Source organism: Pleurodeles waltl, chromosome 1_1 (genome assembly GCF_031143425.1).
Source record: "Pleurodeles waltl isolate 20211129_DDA chromosome 1_1, aPleWal1.hap1.20221129, whole genome shotgun sequence".
Lineage (NCBI taxonomy): Eukaryota > Metazoa > Chordata > Amphibia > Caudata > Salamandridae > Pleurodeles > Pleurodeles waltl.
This window is the reverse complement of record NC_090436.1, coordinates 53,676,318-53,698,657: the sequence shown is the minus strand read 5'-3', so window position 1 is coordinate 53,698,657 and position 22,340 is coordinate 53,676,318. Positions and strand designations below refer to the sequence as shown.

Sequence of the window (22,340 nt, the reverse complement as noted above, 5' to 3'; positions counted from 1 at the left end):
AAAACGTACAGCACAGGGAAAAAAAAATATATATATATACAACAACAAGTTTTCCTCCACCCAAAATTCTAGTTTAATGAGTATTACTATGCCCAAAATCTTTAACAATGAATCAATTAGCAAAATTGGGCGGTAGGACACAGGTGAGCTCCGATCCCCTTTCCGGAAAATAGGAACAATAATTGATTCTTTCCAAGAGGGGATCAAGTCTGCCTTAATTGCAGCCCTCAGAACATTCGTAACCTGTGGGGCCATGGATCTATGTTTGATTCAAACAAATCATCTGGGACCCCATCAGGGCCTGGTGCTTTACCCAGGCTTGCACCTTTTATTGTGTCAGAAACTGAGGCTAGATTCATGAGGTCCGCCACCCAACAATCCTCCCGAACTTGCATCTCAACCTCTTTTATATCAGGTTCCGTGTTTCCAGGGTTGAATATTTTTGTAAAATGATTAACCCAATCCGGCTCGGGAATATGGCATAATCTCACCTGGTTCCCTGCCTGCAAACAAAGGATGATTTACTATATTCTAAAACAGCCTATAATCCTTTAATTTGGCTGCTTTGCATATATCTTCCCATTATTTCATTTTAAGTTATAATAAATTTAATGATATTATTAGGCGATTGAGGGTTTCGCCATAGTCTGTATGTGAAAAGTGGCTTACTTCATGATCGTAGAAATACGTAATTTTTGCTGCCTGTTCATTTGGCATTTAGTGATGTTAAAATCCCCAGCCCAAATAATGGAGCTGGGAGCATTGCTTCGACTGATGTGTTCTGTGATCTGTGTAATAACGGCAAGCTGGCTGACGCTGCTAAGGTTAAACTCCTCCCAGCAACTTTTATCCTGTGCCGAATCAGGTACTCTCATCCTTGATGATACCAACTGCTGGGGGTGCATTCCTTGTGGGGGATTAGAAAAGGGAGCTACATCATTCAGAGTGGCGCCTGAATCCATAATACTTACCATGGACCCAGTTTTGATGTGTAGTGGGTTGAAAAGCAGAAATAATATTAGGGGGTCTATTCCCCATGGAAGTATCAGAATAATGTTCAAAACAAAGGTGATTCTGGTGTAAAAACCGGCTCTCCCACCCTTTCACACCCCACCCACCCACCCTTCCGAAACGTTCAATCCTCGGGCTGACTCAAATTCTCTTCTATCTTTTCTAGGTGGTCAAAAATTGGGCGCAATTTGCTATCAAGCATTTCATTTAGGCGGTCCTTCATGCAATCAAAAAAGTCTCCCAAGGGGGAGGAGGAGATTTATTTGAGCCAAGGATCGCTGGCCACCCCACTACCTCGGTCTCCAGTTTCTTGTTCAGACCCCACTTAACAGTGCTTTTACTCTGTTTGGTCGGCCTTTCCTCACCAAGTTCATTCTCTGCTGTGCTTGAAATGGGGACAGTGGGCAATCTATCTACATAGTCCTAGTCCTGCTGTTGCGAGGAAGTTGTTATTCCATCACCCACCATATTATCCTCACTGTACCCCTGCAGCTCCATGCTGGGAGGAGAGCCGACGCGCGGCCAGTTTTATTTCATTTGTAACTAAATCAACTGCCCTCACTAAAAAATGTATCAATAGTTGAGGGGGTTTTGATTGTGACCCCCCTCCCACTGCTCCAGTAGCCACCCTTTTTTCCCAATGGTCCTTACAGCCAGTGTGCATGAGACACATTTATATTACAAATCTTAAAGGGACGGCCTACAAATAGCAAAAAAGACCTACCCCAATGATTGACAAATCAATGCACACCAGTTTTGGAAAGAAAAGTAGCCCAGAGAAACAAATGTTAAAAGAGAGGCCCGGCCTCTGTCAGGTTATGATGGGCTAAGATGGCCCGCCTTTGCCCGGGCGTATCCCGCTGAAATAGCACATCAGCGATTTTTGGGGGTGCCCAGGTGAAAGGAAGGCTGGGGGACGAAGTCCCACCCCAGATGCAAGTGCCCAGAAGTCACACTGACCAAAAGTCCGGAGTCCAGCGCTGTGGGAGCACAACAGCGTTTTAATAGCGCGTCAGCGCATTTGGGCCCGCCGCGGTGAAAGGAATACTGGGGGGGGCGAAGTCACACCCCAGCCGCAAGTGCCTAGAAGTCACACTGATCGGAGCCAGTGGATCTCAAATGAAGTAGCAGTCATTAAATTCTTGGCACATTGATAGATCTAAGAAAAATGCTGAAGAATTGGGCTTTGTGTACTGTTGTCTACTGGCATTATTAGAATGGATGATGATGGTTGGATGATGCTAGCTACCACTGCCAATATAAGGTCAAATTAGGCAAATGTGTGTATGGTTGGCTAGCTTACTGATATAACAACAAAAGGTTCTCTCTGAATTCACAAACCTCCATTTTTAGACAGTTTAGTGTACTTACAACTCAGGAAATCTGTCTTTGCAAGGTGCAAAGCTGGAGGTGGAGGTGTCCTTGCATTATCTTGAGGGTATCGATCTGAAAGTTTAAGTAAGGAAATGTCACAAATGGGTAATGTGGTGCTTTCTATCAGAGAACAAATTACTGTTAAAAAAGGTTATTACATTTGTTTTAGGCTTACATGCAGTTCAACCTCCTGCCATTAATTTTTGAGTCACCAGTCGTAAAAATGTTTTGTCAGACAATCTTGTATGGGTGAGTTGAAAAGTTAATTGCAAGTACAGGTACTTCAGCGCGCGTATCTTTTGTGGACTGACATGCCGGAATTTTTCATAGGCAGGCTCTGTAGAGAAAACACTCCCTTAAAGCACATTGCGCATTCTGTCAATCTCATTGTATGACAAACCGATGGTAACCTGAGATGAAAATCTATGAAAGAAAAAGCTGCTGAACTGGAGTTACATGAAAGGATCCTTTGCTTCTTTGTAATAGTCTTTTAACTGATTATCATACTTGAGGACCATGCAAATAGTGACATAAAAAAAAAAAAAGTGGAAGCTGGGAATCAGGCTCACCTTATGCATAGACGTTAAAGTAACACCATCACCTATCTCACAGCCGCATCTTGCATGCTCACTAAAGAGGTACTGCTCCAAGTATGAAAGCATTGCTTTCCATGTTGGCCCCAAGCAGATTTCTGCCAAATTAATGGCCAAATTAATGGCACTGAAGTGTGCTGCTGTTTTAGCCATGGCAGAATTAGAATGAGCTCTAACCACAAATGAAGCATTCCTAACTCAAAATGACACGATGCAGGAAGCAATCTATTCCTGCATAACCTTCGTCCTTGTTGGCTTTACAAAAACTCATAAAGAGCTGGTCAGACTGTGTTAAGTATTTGGTTGTGTCAGGACAGTACTTTGAAACAGTTCTTGTGCTTGAAGAATTGAAAAACTGTTTAAAATGCATAGGGTGGCTATGGAAAAATGTTGGCAAGATGTTGTGCTGATTCAGGTGAAATGTTAGGAAGGAATCTTGAGTTTGTTTTAAGCAAAATCATGTCTCTACAGCAAAGCAGGTGTGGCTGTTTGGTGAAGACAGCTGGATCTCTGGCACTGGTGATCACTATTAAGAAATCTATTTTTGATTTTTTTTAAAACAATGAAAGGCACCTCCCGTGTATAACTGGTGAGGAAAGGTGGCCTAAACATAAACAAACATGGCTTACATTAACCTCTGGAATTGCCTAGAGAAATATAGCCTGGGAAGTTAGTGGACTACCACGGATCACAGATTGGGAGTTCGATGATCTTGTGGTATACCAGATTCGGAGCTGCCTAAAAAGTGGGGAAAAATATGGGGCACTTGCAGCAAGTACAGGGAATAAAGGGTGCTATCAAGGACAGGAAAATGACGACTTGGGTGGTAAGTTGAAGCTGTTGTTAACCAGGGATACAAAGTATCAATAATTATTGTATGTGCAATTGTTCTCACAATGCATCCTGGTGGACTAGCCACTTGTACTGAAACTGGTTCTTGTATAAAGCATAATGTAAACATGCTAATTCATGTATGCTTATTGCACACCGAGCAACTGTTAAAACAAAACGTATTAAAGGATGTTTTCTGAACTGGCTCAAAGGGTGCCTTCAACAGGACCAACATCACTATGGTCAAACCCTTTGGGATTACTGGAATAGGAAAAAATGCATAGGCACATTTGTTCAACATCTGAAACACTAGATCCCTTGATATGACCACTTTCTGGTGAACAACAGTTATCTGGACTATTCGAAAGAGATTCCACATGAGGTCCCCCTTTGCCAGAATACAAGTATAAATGGCCTCCTGCCAATGTCCTACAAATTGCGTTCTAGCTCTCTGCTTAGGGCACCAGCAGTGTTGGTAATTTGTGGTAAGGATGCCACTGACAAGATAACTCTGTTTCAAGGCATAAGGACAGAATTATGGACAGTGCAAGACAGTCATGTTATCTGTAGACAGTTGCAGACTACATCAAAGGCATTTGCGTTGTTATGGAAAGTTTGTGGATCTGCTAAATGAAATACCTAGATGAGGTTTTCTTGGTTCCTTCAATACTGCAGTGGGTATTCCAGGACCAGGGTGACCTTGACCCAATCGTCTAGGTGTCGATTTCCCACCTTTGGATGTTCAATTCTTCATAAATTGGTCTAATTATATGGCAGTGCTACTGGGCCAGGAGGAGACGAGGAGACATGCACCTCAGTACTTTAGATGTAAAACTTTAATTTGACGCATGTGACAGAGTAGCTCCTTTCCTCTTTCCACAAAAAGAATATCATTTTTTTCCTCCACTGTTTATATCTGAGAAACCATGAAGAATGTGCCTGCAAGTCAAAAGGATTGACTTCTCGTTGACAGTGAAACCCAATGATGTAAGGACCTGAATTGTGGCTTGAGCTGCACCCACAGCTTTTGTTGAGAGAGGAGCCAATGACCGTGTTAACACTATATGGATATAAACATGGTAGCTATTTTCAGTCTTAAGGGTTCAACCAATGAAATAATGCATTTGAAGAAAATTCATCAGGAAGACGTCTATCCAAATGGCAGGGCTCTGAGCTAATGATGATGGCTATGAAAGTTGAGAATTGATTATGCGGAGGGTGGATGGGCAGGTGGAATATACGAGTTAAAATGTCAAACATTAGCAAATGCTCTAACAAAATAATGAATTACTTAACTGTAGATTAAAAAAAGCAAGCTATTCATTTTTTATTCATTTTAAATATTTCAAATGAGAATTTGTCCATATTTGTAGGACGTAATACATAAAATAAACACACTCCAAGAAAAAAACTTCAATAAAACATAGCAAAGAAATTCAAAATAAACTCGAGCCATTGATAAAGGTCAAACAAAAATAAATTCAGTCTGACCCTTTCTACACAATTCTGGCAAATAGAGTTTTCATCAGTGCAGACTATCAGCACTAGGAACGTGAATTTTTCAAAAATCTGGCATACACAAAATTCCTGGTCCACAACTTACAACATAGAAGATTAATGAGGATTTGATGCCACTTACAGGCTGCAAATCAAATTGAATATATATTTTCCTTTGCTCATCAGAAGCCGTGTTTTGGGAAAACAAAAACGTGGCGGATAAATTCTCGTAGCGGGCCGGATGGGGCCGTACTTTGGAGACCCCATGCTCTAAGTCAATTGCTTTCATGGGATTTCATATAGGCCTAGGAGATTCTGAATAAGCTGTGTTGGGGAACAAAGGCACAATGGTCCTACCAGACTGCTATTACCTGGTCTACTGGGTGTGGTACGGTATCCCGAAATACTACTAACCACACTGAAATAGAGGATGAGGGCTTTAAAGTCACAAATCAAGGGCAAGTAAAATAGCTGAAAAGTCTAAATGGGGAGCATTCTAGAGAGCCATCACCAAAGATCACCCATTAGGAAAATATATTTTAGCCTGTGAAATCGCAGTTTTTTACTTTTTAATCTCAGCTATGTTTAAGTTGAAATTTATAAAATGCCCAATTACAATTAATAAGGACTGAGGAAACTGAATAATGAGGGAAAAGAATCAATTAGACTGACTGTTCCACTTCCTTGCAAATGCCACAAAAGAAAGCACGTTTTTGGAACATTCAGTAAGGAGAGCACAGGAACAGTACACGAAGAACAAATTGGGGATATAAAACCAGGGGAGCTGCCAAGGACTATCTTCTGAAACATCAATTACACTTTAAAAGAGCAAGAGATTTAACAGAAATTCGTAAGAGCTGAGGCTAGTTTCCGAAAAAAAATAAGATCAATTGCACTAGTTTCCCCCCTTTCAGCATAAGTCTATGTGTTTTGTTTAGCTGGAAACCACTAACGACAGTTAAATTCCAGCCTGCTAACAACTCTGAACAGATGGATTTGCCTCTCTCTCACAATCTTGCCAAAGGTGCTTTATCTCTGTTAGAAACTGGGTCTGCAGTTGGTAGAGATATGCACCCTGTCCAAGTAGGGACCACAATCTTAGGCAGGGTAAGTCAGAACTCAATCTACATTATCCTGTGCTCACCCTCTGGCCACTTGGCACAGTGCAGGCAGGCTTAGAAGTTAATGAGTAAAGTATTTGTGAAATAACTTACAGCAACATACTGAATACATCACAAAAAGTACTCCATACCAGTTTAGGAAAATAGATAATATTTATCTGAATAAAATAAGACCAGAACATCAAAAATCCAATATGCACAAGTCAAGATATCACTTTTTAAAGGTTCAGATAAGTCTCAATCCTTAGGAATCAGTGGCTGTGTCCTTGTAACACAAAGGACTTGGGACGCGTAAAAAATAAAGACGTAGAGGGCTGCAGAGGAGGAGATGCAGGGTTTCTTTCCATGCGGCAAGGTGATGCATTGGTTTCTGGGAGTGCAGAACTAGAGTTACATGAAAGGATCCTTTGCTTCTTTGTAATAGTCGTTTAACTGATTATCATACTTGAGGACCATGCAAATAGTAACATTAAAAAAAAAAGTGGAAGCTGGGAATCAGGCTCACCTTATGCATAGAGGTTAAGTAACACCATCATCTATCTCACAGCCGCATCTTGCATGCTCACTAAAGAAGTACTGCTCCAAGTATGAAAGCATTGCTTTCCATGTTGGCCCCAAGCAGATTTCTGCCAAATTAATACCACTGAAGTGTGCTGCTGTATAAGCCATGGCAGAATTAGAATGAGCTTTACCACAACTGAAACATTCCTAATTCCGAATGACATGATGCAGGAAGCAATCTATTCCTGCATAACCTTCGTCCTTGTTGGCTTTACAAAAACCCACAAAGAGCTGGTCAGACTGTGTTAAGTATTTGGTTGTGTCAGGACATTACTTTGCGGTACCCAATTTTGTTTCCTGTGCCCCCAAGCTCACTAAGCCCAGTATTGGTCTCAGGCCCCGCAGTACATGCCTCATCTGGTAATCAACCAGGACATTAGAGACCCAATGGGCACGAAGCCGACACACTTGGGTAAGAGGTCTCTAGACAGATTCGACCCAGTAAGTAGTACCTGCTGGGCATGGTGTGAACTGAGCAGCAGGAGGAGCAAAATTTAACTATTCTCGCTAGCTTTGCCACTCCTTGACAACCCTGTGATACTCCTTAACTTTGGAACCAAAGCTAAATCCTGGTTGTTGCATTTTGGTATTAGGACCCTAGGGATATGCATTTCCAGGAGGTACTTTCCAATTTCTACACAAGAATGAAGGATATATAGAATACACCACTTTATACCTTAGCCATTTTTGGCTGTTGGCCATATTCTGAATAGTTCTTGATGAGCTGTCAATATTTGACACTCTCAATCATTTGATTATTACCCTCGAGGGACAATGCCTAGTATCGTATATGTAAACAACAATGCAAAATAAGATGACACGATTCTAGGGCTAGCAGACGTAAATGGGACACTACACTGTCTCAGATTAACTAAGGGCATACTGCTATGCATATACTGAAGTATCATACAATAACAGACATCGGTTCTTATGCTGCAAGTTTCTGCCCAGCTTTTTCCAAGCCCCATGAGGACTGATGGAATTGAGACTTGACACTAACTCCCATTTTATAGATGTAGCACTGAGGGGATAGGCCTACTTCATCTGGACTGTACTGCCTGGGTGTGGCCAAGTAATGGTCCGAAGGGTTCAATAACTTGTGCCTCATCAACTGCATGTGACTTAACCTAGATACAATACCCTTACAACTGACCTTATTTAACAACAGGGCTTTCACCATGTATTTGCAAAGAGGTGTGTGGCACCCTAGATGACAACTGGTAGTCCAGTACTAATACCACTATGTAGGGAGAAAATAACCTGGGTCACTGAGACTAGAACTGCTCATTGATATTGCAACGCCTGCATTTTTGGTCTTGTAAACAATGTACAGTCTATGAAAGATGAAACTGTGTATTATTTTGACAATGTATCAATTGCTTAATGGCACAGTAATACTAAGGTGTTACCTTATTAGGTTGAGCATAGCAACTCAAGCACTGGTTTTTCCGACATGTTATCATCTATTTGGGCTCTTAACCATGCCCACCTCAGCCCAGCACTATCGCTCGTTTCTGGGCTTGCCCTTCAAAAATGCTTTATCATCATTGGTAATTGCTTTATGTTTTTCCGTCCTTGGGGCGGTTTGGTTACCACCTTGGACACCGACCCTGTTACAGGGATAACTGCATTTTTGCCAATACATTTGAATGCGAGCATACTTTTTTTTTTTTTTTTTACTTTTGTGCATCTCCTTCACGCTCATGGCATGGCGGTTCAAAGCGGCTCATTTATGTCAACTGTTTTACTTTTCATTTTCAATTTATGTGGCAAGAGAAGTCTGGTTAGGAGTTTACAACGCTAATAGCCATAACTTGAGCAAATGCGAGACTCACTGAATTGCAAATGTTTGTTTATAAGGCTAAAGAAAAGCTGTTCTTTCATACTCAATAACAGGTGTTTTGCTAGGAGTAGTTTATGCCTGGGAATGTGGATGTTTGCATTCTTTAAATTCAGAGCACAGAAGATAATTTCCTTGGTTCGTAGCAGATTTCAACATTCCTCTGCTCCACAACAATATTCAAGCAGTCCTAAGAGAAGCACCAGTAACTGCTAATGCCTGCACCATCCCCAAGCTGCCGCAAGAAGGGTTCCTGGCCATAACCCTTTTATGCTGTTGAGCGAAAAGCACCATCCGCAAGGAGTCGAAAACATGACCAGTAAAACACTTCACAAAGCACCATTTTTAATTTGAAAACCACCCTAATAATACGTATCACAGAAAAAAAACTGCTGGTGGTGCAAAGCATACAAATAAGGTAATCTAGCACTACTACCCTTAGTTTAAAACATCTCACACACAATCACCAAACAATGCAATGATTATCTACTAATAATTGTTAGATAATGAGAAACACACTTGCGGGCAGGATGGAGCATTTAAGGTATAAGTGGGGATAACCTTGCCTTCAGAGTTTGGAGATTTGTGCTCGCCCAGAATGCTTCCTGCTTGCCTCACTGGTGAAAGCTCTGAAAATGGAAAAGAGAGAAAAATCCCTTCGATCATAACAAGTTTCTTAAAGAAAAGACATAGCATTATTTCCAAACTGAGCGAAATCAAGACAGCACTCATGGACTGGGAAACACACAGCATGGCCAATGATTTTGTAGATTTCAACGGGCTGTTGTGACCTTATTGTGTGAACCTGCATCATGGTGCATGGAACATCCCAAGGAGTTCAGTAATGGTGGGAAATGCCTCGCCGCGGGCTGCTGTAGATGGCAAAAATGTTTAATTTTGAGGACCAAGGTGCATGGGGATAATGTTGTAAAGACTCGTCTGCTGGATTTTGGTGGCAGCGCAACTGGGCACAGGGGGACTAAGTCTGATCTGCGCCTCATGACATCAGTCTGCCTAACCCTTCCAGCCAGAAAGCAGCACCTCACCAGTATCCATGAGTAAAAGGTGATTTGTGGCAGTTCTTAGCATGTCGTGGATTTCTCAGGGAAATCGTGGTTGAACAGATCTTGCCCCTTTCTCTCTGTCACATGTCTCACACGTACAAAGGCAAAACAGAAGCAGGACTAGGTTCAATATGTTTTATTAAATCAACTGTGTTCTATGTAAAATGGCATGTATTGTGATTATGAGGATGATAAGACATAAAAGCAATGAAGTGACAAGGAAAGTGAAACATATTAAAAGTCCTGGCATGCTGTCACAACAATTGTTTTAAAATCCCTACCTACACTACTGATATTCCCTACAAAAGCATGGCAGTTGAATCCCTAATCTGCCCATTACCCACCCGAAGAACCCCATCCCCCAAACCTATGATTGTAGGTAAAGAAGAGGTATGTTGGTCTACCGCCTATTCCTCCACGTGGAGGCAGAGACTGCATCAGGTCTCAGCAGAAACGTGCAAAGGCGACGTGGAGTGTACGATAGCAGCTGGTTGTAATTCACCTCTATCATGCAGGGGGGAGTGAGGTGTTTTATAATAAAACATTTGGGGCCATATGTATGAACACATTTTCCCATAGACATAGAATGGGTAAAAACCTATGATACATCTGGCCCCTGGTGTGTTGAGAAAACTGCCCTGCCTGCTTGTGTTTTTTTTGTCTATTTACACTGTGCCCGGTTCAGTTCTGGACTATTTGCTGGCAGCAGACATGGTTGATTACATTTTGGAACTGTGCAAGTGATTGTTTAGGCTCAACAGCCCATAACCACTCACTTGGATAGCTAAACCTTTCGACCCCCATCTTTTCTGAAGATGGGGTAAAGAATCCCTTTCTGCCTCTGCAGTCAGTGAAGAACTGTGGGCTCCATCAAGGGGAGATGCTTGTTGAGTTACCGATCTTCAATTCCTTCATACGGGATAGCTGAGAAATATACTGACAACCACCTTTGATTTTGATGCAGTATGCAGAGCGAACACAGATTTAAACACTTCAAAAAGCATACAGGTAGAAACATGTGAAAAAGCGATATTTCATTTTTCACACAAATAATGTGGCCGAGGCCGAATTTCACCAGCTGAAACTCAGTTGTATTCCACGGATAGGGAACAATATAGAGCAATGAAATAAAAAATGTTTCAGAGAAAGTGAGTTAATTGACCATATATATCTGAAAGATATATCTGGAGCATTAAGGCTCTAGGAAAGGAGGTGCAGGGGAGGAGTTGGGAAGGGGGGCAAGGGGGTGGGAGCGGTGAAACCTGTCTGGTTTTATGCATTAGTGTTAGTACCCTATACCAGATTCCGACGGAAGCAGCATTTATAGTTTGAACATAGTAAGAATTGTGTACAAGACCTGGTTAAATCAATCATTAACATATCATCCAGTTTAATTTTCAGTTATGTGTGCCTACAAGCAGCTTTATCAAGGAGTGCTTAATGCGACTCAGTAGTTACATAGACTACCTGGTACAAAAACAGTGTTGTTTTCAATGTTCGTGCCTTTTTGTCCTAGAAAACAGTTTTACTTGTCGCTTTCCACAGACACATTGTGATAGAGTTGGCAAACATACCCATGCATGGTCCAGAAGCGACAGACTGTTAATTTAAGAACTTAGGGAAGAGTGCAGTGGATTATGGGGTGTAATGTCCTGGGGTGCTATTCTGCAGCTTACATACTGTAAGCTGAAAGGAAACCAAGGGGTGAGAAGGAAATCAACACAGAGAAACAACCTCTAATATGTTTGCAAGGCTGCTTCAGTTGAAAGCAGGCACACAATTCCTTTTTCCAGCTGGATGCAGGTTTTATAATAACAATAACCATCATCTGCTTCTCAGCATGCATTGTGAACAGGTTATGGGTCAAGACACTATGCATTATGCAGATGTTGGACACTAATCTTTACTGCCTGAGAGGAAATTGAAGAATTTAGCACTGCTACTTGGGGGGTGGGGGAAGACAAATTTTGGGGACAGTGGTTTGTGTAGAGAAAAGCAGAAGAGGTCTTTGAATGAATCTTGCAGCGCTGTGGAAATGTGAGTGTATTGGCCATGGAAATCATTATGCTGTGGATTAGACTGAGCTACAGAACTGAGATGGAATCCAAGTAATAAGGACTGCCGCACCCAGGAAAAAAACCTGCACTGAATACATGGCACAACCCAATTTTGCAAAGAAATAAACTTGTGAACCATCGAAGATTCAAAAGAAATGTATGGATTTCATGTACACTCTACTGTGGATCTGTGCTTTAAAGTACAGATGTTCTGTGGTAAACTATGTGGGGGAGTTCCTCTATTTGACCAAGATTTTATTTGTGACTGCAAACAAAACAATAATGATGTACCAGGAGTAGGTCAAAGGAGGTTGGAGTGAAATACTCCAAGACACAAAACACATACATGACCAGTCCAAAAAGTGGGTGCATTATTCATATGGTTGCTACAAATTTGGATATATGAATGCCAGAGGGGGCTTTGCAAGCGACTGAATCAAAGTTGAAGAGCAGGACAAGATATATCCATCGTGAGAAATAAGAAAAGTGTGGGAAAATATGAAGTATACATAAGGGTACAGCTGGCCATTGACTAGTAGGAATGCAAAGTTGTCAACATATGAGAAGATGACTAGTAGCCTGCTCAAGCATTAATTGTTTGAAGAGCCTCCTTCGCTTGGTGAATGGATGCAACTGGAAGAAATAATTATGCTGATTATATAGATTGGTAAAAAGGTGGGATGTTGAGCTTGCCCTGGGGGTATCTACTGGAACTTAGGGCTTATGAGGGACAAGTTACTGATTCCAATCTCAATCTGGCATATTACTTTGGGGGAGAGGAGGGAAGAGATTCTGATGTGGCTAACTGGAATACACTGCCATCTTTGGTCCATTCTAAAAAAAAATGGTGCAGGCTGCAATCTGTTTGAATTTTTACATGCAGTATCTTTGTGTGCTAGGTCATCTCCAACCACCTTCAAACCCTTCGCCAATCAAGGTGGATAGAGGACCTAGCCATCATTGAAGAGTTCACCTATCTACGCAGTACTATCATACACACTTGAGGAGCAGGCAGTGACCTCAAGAGCAGACTAAAAGTCAGGAATGCCTTCAGGATGCTGGACAATGTGTGGAGGTCATCTCAGTACAGCAGTAACACCAAGCTGGGGTTTTACCAGAACTGTGTTCTGCCCACAATCTTGTATTGATCAGATTGATGGTGGATGGCGAAAAATGACACACCAAGCAGTCAACCTTCCACGCCAGAACATGAGAAGAGTATTGCCCAATTTTTGCTGCAAACCATCTCCAACCAGGAACTATTCATCAGATGCTTGCAAGAGAACACGGACATTATCGTTAAAAAAAAAAAAAAAAGGGAGATGTACATGAATAAGGCACAGCATCAGAAAAGAACAAGACTCCAGATGAACTGCAGAAACAGAAAGGAAGACCCTGAATCCACAGCTGGGGCACAGTAAAGAAACTTACCCATGACAGACAGAAGCGGAGGTCCTTTGTTGCTGTCCTACATGCCAATGGGCATCAATAGATTTATTTTGGTTTCTTCCTGCCCTTTGCACAGTCTCATCTAGACTGCTCCCAGACCAGAAAGTAAACATGCAATGAACCTGGGGGAACCAGTTATGGAAGGCATAAGACACATTGGTGTTTTGAAGGATGTGGAAGGGTTTAAAAGGATTTGACGGCATTCGATATTGGTCACAAAAGTTGAAATATATAACTTGCTATCTAAGACAACAAACAGCTTTCAGACTTTGAGCAAACTAATAAGGTAGGAATTGGGAAGGATTTGGACGACGTATTAGTTCACTGGTGTCCTACCTGCAGTGCCACAAGGGAAAGAAATATTAGACTGGACAGAAATGGCCAGGAAAGGTTGTCTTAGTTCACCCCTTACTTAGGTAGGAAAGTTGAAGTTTAACTATGGAAAGGAGCCATGTTATCAAAAGTCATTAAAAGCGGCTGACTTGGGCACAGAAAATAACTCTTTTAGAAAGGCAGTGGGCTGGGTTATGGTGATTGTTAAAGTGGAAGATGAGAAAGGATTCTGTTATTCTAAAAACCAACTAGAAGTTTCTGAACTTTTACACCATACCAAATAAACTAGTAGTAACCATCAGTAATTGTTTGCGGGCTAATATGGTCGACAATGACCTTATTTTAGAAAGGACCAAATATATTCACTTGAAGGTTTGGATACACGAAAGGGGAAGAAATAGGATGTACCAATCTTCATTCAAACTGAAATTAAAATCAACTATGTATGCTCCGAAACCATAGCAGCAGTTAGTTGGTGCGCTTGAGGTGGGCTAAACAGCTGAAGAGGCATGACGTATGCAATCAAGCTAATTTTAAAAGGCAAGCCAACGAACCAACCAAACGGATGACCCACAGAGAGATTACACCAGGCATGGAGCGCTTTGCGCTCCACCCTAAAACTGGAATTCTGCCTGAAAATATGCAATAAAATCTTGGTTAAAGAAGTCAAATATATATTGAAAACAATTTCAAGCCATGAAAAAGTGATTTTCCACCTTCAGACTAAGAACCCTTCCCTGTCTACGTATTTCACTCCATTCCATTATAAAATACCTTATTTTTAAGAAAAGCTGCACAAAAACGTAGGACTGTTTGGATGGAGGTACTCATTAGTGAAGACGACTACGGAAATGTCATTGGATCGTGGTGGATTTAAGGACTGGAAACTAACAGCGCAATATGCATTTTTTATTATTAACATCTTAACTACTAAAAAATGTGTCTGACTAAACCTCATATTAATACATATCTGTTCAAACTGACGTGCCCCAGGCAATCTATTAAGCTGGTTTGATAAAGCAGAGCATAATGTTTTTCACATTTTGTATCTTCCCTACTCAGTTCCACAATAACAACGTAGGCTAGAATTTAGTTCTGATATATCACTTTCTGACTCTGTTTCCGGCTATGATTAGCTAGTAAGGTTTCCTCACAGTTTACAATCTTTTTGGAATTATGGAAAGCTAGCCAGCCCCTCCAAATGTTGATCTTTCATATGTTAAAGTCCCGAAGTCCTTAATGGAGGCAGCAGGTTACTCAACTCGTTGAAATTTGCATGTTATGTTTTATACGTTATGTGTTCTTTACATTTGTTTTTCACGTGTACCAGAATTGCTAACTTTCATGCAAATAACTCAACTGCTACTTTATTCCTTCCATACTCAACACCATTTATGGAAATGTCTGGGTTCACTATTATATGGTCTCATGACTCCCACTAACCTACTGACCTTGAACATGAGTGGTATCCATACGCCCAGTAGACGATATGCCATCTACTCTTACCTTCGGCGGCATGCTGTACACATTGACCTGTTGTGGGAATCTCACCTGACGGCCCTGGAAATTGAAAGACTTTGTCAGCTCTACCGCGGCCAGATATATTCCACCAACTACTCTTCTTATGCTCACTGGACCCCGATTTGGGTTCTAACTGGGGTTCGTCTGCAGCTGAGGAAGTGGAAATACCCATGGGGGACTGTACGAATGTGATACCAGTTTATGCACGCAATCTCCTCATTTACTAATGCGACCTCACACACTTTACCACAGCCACTCCTGCAACACTTACCACCTTCGCAGAATTGACCAGTCTCTGGGTTAATTGGACTAAGTCCTATATATTTCCATTTTTGTCTACCACTCCCAGCTGCACCAGCAACCGTGCACCTTCAGATATCTTGGAATTCAAGTATATCACACCGATGATTATCAACTAGATGGCAACCTAATACGCACAGTGACCTCTTTAAAATCACAAATGGCTTTCTGGAAAAGCCTTCCGCTATCTCTGACAGGCCAAGTAGCACTGATAAAAATGGTTGCATTACCTTGCTTGCTCTACCTTTTTGCAAATCTTCCATTATACATCCCAGTTTAATTTTTTCGCTCATTTGAGTGCACACTCCGAGAATTCGTATGGCGCAATTCTCGCTGCAGAGTGGCACTTACCAAACTATACAAAGCCACGGACCAGGGCGGACTGGCACTTCCTAACTTTGAACTCTACTATCTTACAGCCAAAGTACAGTGGGTGTCTCATTGATTAGCTGGCTGAAATTTGACAGACACGGACACATATTCCCCACCATTGAAACTTACAGACTTACTTCACATATTCCTCTCATGCACCAAGTATACCATACCTGAAGCCCCGCTGCTGCATATGGTGTATCGTTGTTATCGCAGAAGCTTTTATCTCACCAGAGAGGTGCTGCCAACTGGACACTGATCTTTTGCATATGCTATGGTCCTGTCCCAAATTACAGAGCTACTGGGAGGCGATGATGTGGCGACTGCAGCATTACATGGACTACCACCGGATTCCCGTTACAAGGGAAACATGCATACTGAGAACTTTTCATAGAACCAAAAATAACAATGTCACCTCAAGGCTCTTAGATCTAGGTTTCATACCAGCCAAAAGACTAATCACTACCAGGTGGAGGATGCCTGATGTGCCATGCTATGAAGCCTGCTCACAGTCAATAATGACTTGGGCACAAGAAGAGAGCGTAGCCACCCATTGGGATACAATACTGGTGGACCTGCACACAGCTATCAGACGTGTTAACGGGCAGACCCGATACTCCCATAAATAATGTGGCATGGTTGGGAGGGCACTCACCTACACTTGAATAACTGCTTGCACGACACCAGCACATACTGAGCTGGAGCAGCGTAAAGCAGCACTGGCAAAGGAGAAGTTTTTGTTGGATGTGTCTGATCTAAGGGCATCATGGAATGAGACAAGAGCTGACAGAGTATAGAACTGTGGCTTAGGCTGTAAACCCCTGGTACATCTAACTTGGATTTGCCAAGAACAGCTGTGCAACAGAAGAAAATGGTTCGTTCTTTATTTTATTTTATTTTAAGAAATGAAAACCAGTTTTTTGGAAAGAAGCACATTAATTTTAGTCTAACTGAAAACAAATTGTGAATGGTAGGATTTATTTTAAATTGGGTCACTAGGTACCAACCGATGTAAATATGTATTAACTGATGTTTAGTTTCTCAATCAACAGGCAGGATGTCCGGCTATGTGCTTACTTAAATCCCTTTGTGTAATATGTTATATAATCAACAGTAAACATTTATCTTTTGCCATATTGATTCCAATACCGCTGTCATGTGGGGGCATAATGGGTTAACAGGTACTCTTGAATACCTGGACAGGAGAGTCCCTCTTGCTCCACAGATGACCTCATATCCCAAGGCAGAGTTGCACTTGAGGGCCTTAAAACCTCGTCTTCATCCTCGTCATCCTCCTCCTCCTTTGCCTCAAGCATCCCTAAAGAATAAACTTTCAGAAGAAAAGTTAAATAAATCAATTGTTCGGTAAAAGCATTAGTAGACCAAATATTTTATTTTTTCACTATTTAAAATTAAATGTTTGAGTTTAATGCAAGTCAGGATACTAATTAATTAACAAAGATGAGGGACAATGATCTTTCAGTAAAAATGAAAAAACCTGGAAAAGGTGGTGAGAAATTAACAATAATCTAGGGGGTAAAATCGGAGTAGGCTGAACCCGAAACATGTTTAGGAAATTAGAAGTCTGAATAGCAGACAGCTAAAGAGGTCTGTAATCAAGGCACAAAAAAGTTCAAACGCAACCTCTGGCCATGGCCATAAAAGTGGTGGCACGTTTCCAACTTTCAAAATCAAATGCACCCAGTTGTGGTGTTAAGGCATCATTAATTCTGATGGTTCAACGATAGCAGTGAGAAAGTAAACACACAAAAGACATTGGGATTTACATTTGACACATGGAGGTGAAAAGGCCCAGACATCATGCTAGGTAGCGTGGTTAATATTATTCTGCCATGCCTTAAGAATGAGGTCTGATGCAGTTACTGCGTTCATGCTAACAATCACCTACAGAGTAAGCTGCTCGGAGTCAGCAACACAGCTTTGAATCAGGAATGGCTGGAGTTTATCAAAAAGCTTTGAGAAAGGCATTGGACGAAATGAGAATCCTATGAAAAGTGACTAAAAACTGTCAAAGGGACTGTTACGGCGTTCAGATTTCGAATTTCAGGAATTAGCACCTCGTCAGCAGAGGAAACGCTGCATGCGACCAAAGCGAAGCTGGCTGCACGCTACAGAAACGAACACTCGATGCATATTTAAAACCACATGAATAACACGTCTTTGGCTCTCGGGGGGGGAATTAGTGTCTGGTAGATGGCCTTCTAGATAAATAGATGCACTTGGAAGCCTTCAGAACCGCGACCGGCTTTGGTGTGGAATACAAGAGCCATTGTCGGATTTACTTTCTCAAACGTTTCAATCCAATTTATGTGCCTTTAATTCCCCCCAACATTTACCTCCGACCCCACCAACCCAACTATTAAGTCCCTGAAGTACAGATGTCTGTGATATCCATATATTTATGAAAAAAAAGCCAATTTCGGACGTAGACAAATATTTCACCCTGCTACCATACCATTTGCGTCAATGCAAGTGAAAACGCAATGTATTTCCAGCTTCCTGCCCAGAAAACTCTTCCAAATTATTTAGCAGACTAGAGAAGGCCGGGAATGTGGAACACCCCTGTTCCTGGGATAGATGATCTAACACGGGGTAGCGTCTGCACACCAGCAAAGACACACACATAATCAAATTGAAACCATAGAGATTTGCTTTCTCTTGAAGCGTATTACAGAGGAAAAGAGTGCAGGTTTCGCTGTTAGTTTATCCAAGCGATGGGTTTGCGTCACATCACCAGAGGAAAAAGAATAGTTAACCTTGTCTTAATCACTGACGAACCTACAACATTTCACCCGACTCTCCAAATCGGCCTGAAGTGCTACATAATTAAATTCCAGACAGGACTAGGTGGTCACACGGTATTGCTTCTGAGACCTTGCAGCGTGTGTGCAGGGGCGCAAAACTTCCCAGCTAGGCAAAGGGATGGAACCATGTAACGCATCAAACTAGCACTGGAATGTAAAAGAACCTAAACAAGTTGGACAAGCTCTGTGCCAGCACACAACACCCCTGCGCTTCCTGAATTGCTTTATGAACTTGGAAAGAACGACGACTTTAGAAGAGGAGAGTGCTTGAAGTTGTGTCCAATCACGGTGCCAGTTTAGCTGCAGAGGCCGCCTCAGACCATATTTTGAACTGCGAATAGAACAAAGCACCAAGGATGTTGTTGACTAGTAACCACATGGACATTTTTATCGAAAGCCGCCACAACTGGAAGTAAGCGCACCTCACAGTTTGTTCAGCTAGAAGATGGTTATCTGTAAAGCAACATTTTACCAACACTGGGCAATTACACACTCACGGATACAGAAATAACCTTACACACCATCTTTTTCAACTCCACAATGATGTAATGAAGTGATTTGTATTCTTCTATTAGCTTCTAAAATCACTTCTAAGCTTTATTCAGAAGACATCCACATCCTGGACACTAAAATCTGACACAGGACATAATCCACTCTTGTCATGTGCTTAACCATAATGAAAAAAGTAGCACCTGAAAAAGAGAGGAAGTGTAAGGAGCCGGTAAAGCGCCCATGCTCTACGGGAGGGAAACCCGCATAGCCCACACGAGGTAGAGAATAAAAGAGATAGCAAATTAGAATGTCAATGTAATTAACCAACGGTAAGCAAAGGGCACTGAGATACCCCTTTCGGGGTGATTCACATGCGATATAAACTACATTATATAGTGGGCGGGCTCTAAACTCACTGTAAGCCGACAATACATCTTGCAGCAGGCAGCACGTGTGCTGTCTAGTATGCATGACCTAAAAAAGGCGAGGGCAATAACAGCAGATTTATGAAGTAAGACGCCAAACATGAAAGCACCGTGACAAGTTTTAACACCCAGGAGCCCTACGTACGTGCTGTTTAGTTTTCGGGTTCGCTTCAATCCCAACTACAGCAAACTACGTAGGCTTCCAATGTCTACAAATCATATAAACGTATAACCTGCCACGCACTTTCCAGGTTTACATACATCAGGCTGAGTAGGTCTGATGTATCCCAGGTAAAAGCTGACCATTACCTCGTGTTGTTCACAAGTTACTGATGCAAAAGCTCCATGCACAGACTACGGTGCTCAGCCCATCAGAAAACAGAGAGTTACAATAACAAAATATGTCGCGTCCTGGATAGCCAAAGCCACACAGTGTCACTAGATGAGCGAATATACAAATCTGTAAGCTTAAAACACCCAGCACCAAGAGAACCTGTGCGCCTGCCGGAGCTCCCCAACATCTCATGACCCATGGGCGTTTGTGATTCTCTCGCTGCAGACCACATGGAGCAACGAAGGTGCATCAGCAACTGACAGACACGGTTATCGTGGACACATTAACAAATCCACAAAAAACTCTATTAAATGTAAACAGACGCGTTTCAGCAGCACCACCCTTAACACAAGGTAAGTGACGCGGGACAGTACAGATCTCGACTCCTCCGCTGGCACATCCGTGCTAGACGCACTTGTGTTAGTTAATAGCCCGTAATTCTAGTGGCTCACACCGGCACGAGGCAGGGAGATGGGTATAGACACGCCTCTGTCGCTACTGCGGCGCCTCGTGTGATCTTATGCACGCCTCCACACATGTTGATTAAATGTAAGCACATAAGATTCCAGCAGCATCCCCAGCCGTAAACATCCTAATTAAATGTCAATACAAGGGACTACAGCAGCACTCCTACGTGTAATCTTGGGCACCTCCAAACATCTTTATTAAATGTAAGAACATACATTAGTAACCCACGTGTGATCCTTCCCACAGACCACAAACATCTTCACTAAATGTAAACACATGCAACAATACTCCGCGTGGGATCATGAACACCCCCAAACTTGTTCATTAAATGTAAACACATTCAGCAGCAGCACCCCGCGTGTGATCTTGGACACACCCACCAAACATATGTATTACATGTAAAGACTGCAGCAGTATTCCGCGTGATCTTGCCCCCACCAAACACGTGTATTAAGTGCAAACATATGCAGCAGTGCACCATGTGTGATCTTGGAGACCTCCCAAGCTTATGTATTAAATGTAAATACACGCAGCAGTACACCACGTGATTTAGGTCACCCCCAAACATATTTATTAAATACATTTAAACACACGCAGCAGTACATCACGTGTGATGCTGGACACCCACCCAAACATATTTACTAAATGTAAACATATGCAGCAGTACACCGTGCTACTCGCCGCTTCGACGCCTCCACACGGGTAGTAAGCGCTACATAAATGCTATTACAATACAATGTGTTAAAGTGGACACACCCCAAACATCTTTATTACGTGTAAACACACGCTGCAGTACCGCACGTTTGAGCTTTAACACACACCCCCAACCACAGGTATTAAACGTAAACACAAGCAGCAGCACCCCACGTGTGGCCCGGGCTCTTACCTGGGAGCCTGCGCACCCCGAACACGGGCCGGCCGGCCGCCTTCCAGAGCCCCTTCATGACCTTGTAGTGCCCCGGGGAGCAGAGGGTCGGGCCCCCGCCCCGCCGCCGGGCCGCCCAGTCCGAGTAGAAGGACTGCTTGAGCTTCTTCCACTTGGCCCGGCACTGGGAGACGCTGCGCTCGTAGCCCTCGGCCGACAGGCGCCGCGCGATGTCCCGCCACAGCGCCTCGTTGGGCCGGGAGGTGGAGGCCATGAGCAGCGGCACCTGGCGGGAGCCGCCGATCTGCGCCAGCAGCCGGCCCACCTCGTGCTGGCTCCAGCAGGGGCCCCGCGGCATCCTGCCGGGCCTGGGGGGGCGGCCCGGGCCCGCCGCGGGGGAGCCGCCCCCCTCCGGCCCGGCCGCCGGGCTCAGATCATAGCCCAGCCGGCGGAGCAGGGCCCAGCCGTCCAGCTTCAGGCCGCGCTGTCCGGGGCCCGGGGGGAAGAGGGGTCCGGGGGCTGCGGCGGGGAGAGCAGCGGAGGCCTCGGCGGGAGCCGGCGAGCCGTGGCCTACATTCGGCCCGCAGCGGGAAGGTGCGCTCGGCTGCCTGCCGCGGCTCGGGGGTGTTTCCCGCTCCTCTCCCGGGCTATTCCTCCCGCAGCCGAGCGCCGCGCATCACCACCCGTCCCCGCTAATGCGCGTCTCGCTATCCATCGCGCATGCGCCTCCCGGTGACCCCTGCGGACCACAACAATCTCAGAGGCCACTACTGCGCACGCGCCTCCCGGTGACCCCTGCGGACCACAACAATCTCAGAGAACATCACTGCGCATGCGCCTTCAGGGGAACAGCCCCCCTTTGCGGACCACAACAATCTCAGAGGACACCACCGCGCATGCTCCCCCCCTCCCCGTGACACCCCTGTCCTCTCCCCCGCAGACCACAACAATCTTGAAGGCTAACACTGCGCATGCGTCTACCGGCCACCTGCTACCGAGACCACAAC

At 43.4% G+C, this 22,340-nt stretch overlaps 1 protein-coding gene across 3 annotated transcripts in view; it reads right to left on the bottom strand.

Moving 5' to 3' along the window:
• Positions 1-22,135, bottom strand: part of LOC138261792 (uncharacterized) — a 37,048-nt gene extending 14,913 nt beyond the window's left edge. The window contains exons 1-5 of one of the 3 annotated variants that reach the window (XM_069211300.1): positions 21,355-22,135; positions 17,120-17,254; positions 15,238-15,291; positions 9,395-9,457; positions 2,383-2,457 (exon numbers count right to left, since the gene is read on the bottom strand). In XM_069211300.1, the coding sequence (XP_069067401.1) occupies positions 2,383-2,457; positions 9,395-9,457; positions 15,238-15,291; positions 17,120-17,254; positions 21,355-21,691 (664 nt within the window). In that variant the 5' untranslated portion in view covers positions 21,692-22,135. The remainder of the gene's footprint in view (positions 1-2,382; positions 2,458-9,394; positions 9,458-15,237; positions 15,292-17,119; positions 17,255-21,354) is intronic. The other 2 variants (XM_069211203.1, XM_069211391.1) reach the window with 2 other exon arrangements.
• Positions 22,136-22,340: the final 205 nt, after the last annotated feature.